Raw genomic sequence first — 6,911 nt, forward strand, 5'->3', positions numbered from 1 at the left:
GACTGTGGGCAGCGCTGCCCCTGCCACCACGGGGCCCCTTGTGACCCCCTGACTGGGGTCTGCTCCTGCCCCCCTGGCTTTGCCGACTCTCTGTGCCGCCAGCCGTGCCCGCCTGGCACCTACGGGCAGGGCTGTCACCTCCCCTGCCAGTGCCACCACGGGGCCCCCTGCAACGCCTCTACCGGCGCCTGCCTCTGCCCASCGGGGCTGAGCGGCCCCCTGTGAGTAGGGACCCCTCTGTCTGTGCCCTCCCGTCCTCTGCCACCCCCAGGCAGGGTCCTGCTCACCCCTCACCCCCCCAATAGCTGCGAGGTGCCCTGCCCTGAGGGGACATCCTGCGCCACACCCTGTCCCTGTCAGAACCATGGCATCTGCCACCCCTCCAGCAGCAGCACCTGCGTCTGCCCCCATGGATGGATGGTAGGTGGGCACWGCCTCAGTTTCCAAATTTCCTCACCCCAAATGTGGTCCCTGCCTCAGTTTCCCCTGCTGACCCTGGTGCTCCTTTGCAGGGGGAGATCTGCTCTGTGCCGTGCCCTCCCGGGCACTTTGGCTCCGGCTGCCAGGGCGAGTGTCACTGCCACAACGGGGGCCACTGTGACCCCCAGAGGGGACAGTGCCAGTGTGCCCCTGGCTTCACTGGAGAGAAGTGAGGAGGAGGACTGGGCATGGGGTGGGGGGAAAGGAAATATGGGGATGGGGGAATGGGGTATTGGGGGGGATGGGTACAAGGGGATGGAGGGGAAGGGATGAGGGGGATTGAGGGTGTGGGGAAATGGGGATGCAGGAGAATAAAAGGTCAAAGGGATCGAGGGCAGGGGGATGGGACACTTGAGGACAGGGCATTTTGGAATGGGGGTCCATGGGGCTGGGAGCAGGTGGAGATGGAGGTGCACGAGGAGGGGACACACAGGGGCAGGACATAGGGATACCATGGATGGTGGGGGGTACATGGGGAGGGGACACATGGGGATGAAGCTACCACAACCCACTGCTGCCGGGACCCCCAGATTCCCCAGCCTGGCCTGCCATGAGCTGCATGGCCTCAGCCTGGGGCGAGGGGGGACTCCAGGAGTCACCTCAGATCCTGGTGGGGCTKTGCCACCCCTCTGCTCCCTGCAGGTGCCAGGAGAGGTGCCCGGTGGGGCGYTACGGGCAGGACTGCCAGGAGAGCTGTGACTGTGCCAATGGGGGCCAGTGCTTCCACGTGGACGGGGGCTGCCTGTGCGAGGCCGGCTTCCAGGGCAGCCGCTGCGAGGAGAGACATTGCCTGCCCGGCCTCTATGGTCTGCACTGCCAGAGCCGCTGCCTCTGCCACCCCCAACACAGCCAGAGGTGTGGCCCCTGCCCAACCTGACAGCCCCATCCCAACCTAACATCCCCATCCTACCCCAAAATTTCCATCCCACCCCAAACCCCAATCCCAACCCAACATCCCCATCCCAGCCTAACATCCCCATCCCAACCCAAACCCCAATCCCAACCCAACATCCCCATCCCACCCCAGCATCCCCATCCCAACCTAACATCCCAACATCCCAATCTTACCCCAGGTCCCCCATCGTATCCCATCCTGACAGCCCCATCCCACCCCAGCATCCCCGTCCCAACCCAACATCCCCATCCCAACCCAACATACCAATCCTACCCCAGCATCCCCATCCCAACCCAACATCCCCATCCTATCCTGACAGCCCCATCCCACCCAGCATCCCCATCCTACCCCAAAATTTCCATCCCACCCCAACATCCCCATCCCAACCCAACACCCCAACATCCTACCCCAACATCCCCATCCCACCCCAAACCCCAATCCCACCCCAGCATCCCTGTCCCAACCCAACATCCCCATCCTACCCCAGGTCCCCCATCATATCCCATCCTGGCATCCCAATCCCACCCCAGCATCCCCGTCCCAACCCAACATCCCCATCCCAACCCAACATCCCCATCCTACCCCAAACCCCAATCCCAACCCAACATCCCCATCCTACCCCAGGTCCCCCATCATATCCCATCCTGGCATCCCCATCCCACCCCAGCATCCCTATCCTACCCCAAAATCTTCATTCCACTCCAGCATCTCCATCTCATCCTACCACCGTCATCCCACCCTTGCACCCTCATCCCACCCCAACATCCGCATCCTACCCCATCACCCCCATCCCACCCTGGCATCCCCATCCTACCTCAGCTACCCCATCCTTTGCCATCCCACCATGGCACCTTCATCCCACCCCAAAATCCCTATCCCTCCCTGGCACCCCCACAGCACCTCAGCATCCCCCATCCCATCCCATCCCATCCCATCCCATCCCATCCCATCCCATCCCATCCCATCCCATCCCATCCCATCCCATCCATCCCACACCAGCTCCTCCCACCCTCTTCACCTCTCCCACCACCCTCATCTTGCCCCACCACCCTCATTTCCTCCCCCATCCCTTCCTCCCTCCACCACATCCCCCCACACTGTCCCCGAGCCAGCCAGGTGTTGTCAGTGTGACCAGAAACATTTTCATCCCCACCTGGGCCAAGTGCTTTGCGCTCCCCCATTTCCAAAGCCCCTTCCCAGCACCACCAGTGCCCCATACTGGGAGCACTGGGATGCTGAGCGTGCACTCCCAGCTGTCACCCGATGCTCGGGGAATGCGTTTGCCTCCCTGGCTGGGCCGGGCTCTACTGCAACGAGAGCTGTCCCCCCGGACACTTTGGGCCAGGCTGCCTGCAGAGCTGCCTCTGCCTCCACGGCGGGGTCTGTGATGGCACCACCGGCCACTGCCACTGYCCCCCGGGCTACACGGTGAGGGGCAGGGGCTCCTGGTCCTGGGGAGTGTGGGGTCGAGGGGGCTATGGAAGGTTCTGGGGGGAATGAGGGTGTCTGGATGGTTTGGAGGCAAGGGAAATATGGGGCGTTCTCCAGGATGGGTTGGGGGTCTCGTTATCTCTCAGGGCATTTTCAGGGTCTGGGCATCCCCAGGAATGGGTTGGGGGTCTTGTTATCTCTGAGGGCATTTTCAGGGTCTGGGCATCCCCAGGAATGGTTTGGGGGTCTTGTTATCTCTGAGAGCAGTTTCGGGGTCTGGGCATCCTTGGGAATGGTTTGGGGGTCTCATTATCTCTAAGAGCAGTTTCGGGGTCTGGGCATCCTTTGTTGGGGTTGGGGGTCTTGTTATCTCTGAGAGCAGTTTTGGGGTCTGGGCATCCTCAGGAATGCATTGATGGTCTCGTTATCTCTAAGAGCAGTTTTGGGGTCTGGGCATCCTTTGTTGAGGTTGGGGGTCTCATTATCTCTCAGGGAAGTTTCAGGGTCTGGGCATCCCTGGGAATGGGTTTGGGGTCTCATTATTTCTCAGGGAAGTTTCAGGGTCTGGGCATCCTCAGGAATGCGCTGGGGGTCTCGTTATCTCTAAGAGCAGTTTTGGGGTCTGGGCATCCTTTTTTGGGGTTGGGGGTCTTGTTATCTCTCAGGGAAGTTTTGGGGTCTGGGCATCCTCAGGAATGGGTTGGGGGTCTTGTTATCTCTCAGGGCAGTTTCGGGGTCTGGGCATCCATTGGGGGTCATCCTTGAGGGGCAGCTTGGGGTTCTGGGCAACCCTGGGGAGAGCTTGGGGTTCCCATGGGGTTTTTGTGGTTGTCCACTTTCCCTACAGCACCAGGTGGCCAAGAGGAGCTGGGTGGTCCCTGGGCATGTGGTTCCTTTCCCCAGCCCTGGGCAGGGGTCCTGTCTGTCCTGAATTCTTGGTCCCCAAATCCAGGACGAGCACTGCTCCTCCCTGTGTCCCCCCAACACTTTTGGGATGAACTGCTCGGGGCACTGCTCCTGCCAGCACGCCCTCGCCTGCTCCCCGCTCGACGGCTCCTGCTTCTGCAAGGAAGGTGGGTGCACTCTGGGGCCTGAGGGGGGTCCCTGTCCCTGTCCCCATGCCCACCCCATTGTCCCCTCATCCCACAGGCTGGCACGGACCTGACTGCTCAACACCGTGTCCTGCTGGTACTTGGGGTCTCAGCTGCAACCGGAGCTGTGACTGCGCCCACAGGGCATCCTGCGACCCCCAAAGCGGGATCTGCCGGTGTCCCCCGGGCTGGCAGGGTCCCCGCTGCCTGCAGCCCTGCCCGGTGAGTCCTTGTGGCCRTGCTGGGGCTGCCAGGGTGCCACCATCCCGTGCTGACCCCTATYTTGTCCCCACGCTCCAGAACGGGACGTTTGGGGCGGGCTGTGGGGAGCGCTGCGTGTGCGCCCACGCTGACCGCTGCGACCCAGTGACCGGACAGTGCCTCTGCCTGCCTGGCTGGACAGGTAAAGGGGACACCGGGTGTGGGGACACCCTGCTGTGCCCTCAGCCATCGGCCCTCACCCCTCACCATCCCCGCAGGGCCGCAGTGCAAGCAGGGCTGTCCCCAAGGCTCCTGGGGTCWCGGCTGTCGCATGTCCTGCTCCTGCCGCAACGGAGSCTCCTGCTCCCCCCAGGACGGATCRTGCACCTGCGCCCCGGGGTTCCGCGGCCCCACCTGCCAGCGCYGTGAGTGGACACCCCCCCAAAAAGCCCAGGTTGCCCCCAGCCTGGTCCTTAAGCCCTGAGCTGAGGTCAGGTGTGCCGCTCTGTCCCCAGCCTGTCCCCACGGGCGCTACGGCAAGCGCTGCTCGCTGAGCTGCTCCTGTGCCAACGGCTCCTCGTGCCACCCCACCAACGGCTCCTGCCTGTGCGCCCCGGGCTGGCGMGGACCCCGCTGCTCCCAGCGTGAGTGGGGGGCTCGGGGGGCTGGGGGATGAGGTATCCCTGAGACAGAGAGGGTCTGGAGGGGGCAACTGAGAGAAATGTCTGTAGCCACCTGGGTGACCCCTGCACAGCTCTGGCCTGGGCAGTACYGAGCCTTAGGGGCCCCTGGCACCTGGGCACCTTGTGGCTGAATAATCCCAGTATGGAGCTGTATTGCCCCAGTATGGAGCTGTATGGTCCCAGTATGGAGCCATATTGTCTCAGAATGGAGCTATATGGTCCCAGTTTGGATCTGTGTAGTCCCAGTATGGAACTGTATGATCCCAGTATGGGGCTGTATTCTCCCATTATGGGACCATGTTGCCCCAGTATGGAGCTATATGGTCCCAGTATGGAGCTGTGTGGTCCCAGTTTGGGGCCATACTGTCCCAGTATGGAGCCTTATTGCCACATTATGGAGTTGTATTGTCCCAATTTGGGGCCATATTGTCCCAATTTGGGGCCATATTGTCCCGGTTTGGGGCTATGTTGTCCCACTTTGGATCTGTGTAGTCCCAGTATGGAGCTGTATTCCCCCATTATGGGACTGTGTTGTCCCAGTATGGGGCCATATTGTCCAGTATGGATCTGTGTAATCCCAATATGGAGCTGTGTTGTCTCAGTATAGGGCCATATTGTCCCAGTATGGAGCTATATTGTCCCAGTATGGATCTGTGTAATCCCAGTATGGAGCTATATTGTCCCAGTATAGGGCTGTATTGTCCCAGTATGGAGCCTTATTGTTCCAGTATAGGGCCATATTGTCCCAGTATGGGGCCATATTGTCCCAGTTTGGATCTGTGTAATCCCAGGATGGAACTGTAGGGTCCCAGTATGGAGCTGTATTGTCCCAGTATGGGGCCATATTGTCCTAGTACGGGTATGTGTAATTACAGTATGGAGCTGTGTGGTCCCAGTTTGGATCCATATTGTCCCAGTATGGGGCCATATTGTCCCAGTATGGAGCTGTATGATCCCAGTATGAAGCCATATTATCCAAGTTTGGGGCCATTTTGTCCCAGTATGGAGCTGTGTGGTCCCAGTATGGAGCTGTGTGGTCCCAGTATGGAGCTGTATTCTCCCAGTATGGAGCCATATTGTCCCCAGTTTGGGGCCGTATTGTCCCAGTTTGGGGCCGTATTGTCCCAGTTTGGGGCCATATTGTCCCAGTATGGAGCCATATTGTCCCAGTTTGGGGCCATATTGTCCCAGTATGGAGCCATATTGTCCCAGTTTGGGGCCATACTGTCCCAACACGGAGCTGTATGGTCCCAGTATGGCACTGGCTCCTCCCCAGCCTGCGCCCCCGGGACTTTTGGGCTCCAGTGTGACCAGCTCTGCCGCTGTCCCCACAACGCCACCTGTGACCCCACCAACGGGACGTGTCCCTGCGCCCCAGGTGCCACCGGTCCCCACTGTCATCCCGGTGAGTGGGGGCACAATGGGGGCTCCCCAGCTTTCCTCCCCCACCCTAAGGACTCACCCTCCTCCTCCTCACCCCACAGGGAGCCCTGACCAGCCCTACACCATCGAGCCAGCCCCTCCTTTAGCCTACAGCCCCCTGGGCATGGTGCTGAGCCTGGTGGCCCTGGTGGTGCTGCTGGTGGCCGTGGTGGTCACCACCCTGTGCTACCATCACCGGCAGAAGAGGAAGGAGAGCCARCACCTGGCCGTGGCCTACAGAGCTGGACAAACGGACACCTCGGACTACATGGTGCCAGGTGAGCCTGGTGACAGTGGTGTGGCTGTGGTGGCCCTCTGGCACCGGGATGACCGCTGTCCCTTCAGATGTGCCACCAAGCCACCACGCGCACTACTACTCCAACCCCAGCTACCACACGCTGTCCCAGTGCCCGCTGCCCGCCCCCGGACCCCAGGACAGAGCCAGCTCCCTCAAGGTATGGCAGGGTGTGACACGGCCAGCGCGATGTGGCACCACTGCCACAACCCTCGAGGACAATCTGTCCCCTCTCTGGGCTCCAGGTGCCTGGCACCCAGCTCTTCCCGAGCCTGGAGAGACCCTACAGCCCCGATGGTAATGCCACGATGCCTCCYGACTGGAAGCACCTCCGGGCATCGGCCCTGGGGCCCAGGGGTGAGGAGGAGGAGGGGAAAGCTCCAGTGGGGTCTTGGCTGGAGTGGGGTGGACAC

The 6,911-nt window shown here is 61.2% G+C and overlaps 1 protein-coding gene across 1 annotated transcript in view; it reads left to right on the forward strand.

The window, feature by feature from the left end:
- The window catches only part of PEAR1 (platelet endothelial aggregation receptor 1), a 12,067-nt gene that overhangs the window by 2,555 nt on the left and 2,601 nt on the right, over nt 1-6,911 (forward strand). The window contains 13 exon segments of the mRNA XM_057384767.1: nt 3-221; nt 306-420; nt 513-649; nt 1,123-1,335; nt 2,629-2,803; nt 3,759-3,879; nt 3,956-4,119; nt 4,198-4,300; nt 4,377-4,742; nt 6,058-6,186; nt 6,266-6,481; nt 6,549-6,658; nt 6,744-6,855. Of these exon segments, the coding sequence (XP_057240750.1) occupies nt 3-221; nt 306-420; nt 513-649; nt 1,123-1,335; nt 2,629-2,803; nt 3,759-3,879; nt 3,956-4,119; nt 4,198-4,300; nt 4,377-4,742; nt 6,058-6,186; nt 6,266-6,481; nt 6,549-6,658; nt 6,744-6,855 (2,180 nt within the window).

The sequence above is a fragment of the Malurus melanocephalus genome, unplaced genomic scaffold (assembly GCF_030028575.1).
Source record: "Malurus melanocephalus ecotype Western Australia unplaced genomic scaffold, MMel_1.1 scaffold_746, whole genome shotgun sequence".
In the NCBI taxonomy this organism is placed as follows: domain Eukaryota; kingdom Metazoa; phylum Chordata; class Aves; order Passeriformes; family Maluridae; genus Malurus; species Malurus melanocephalus.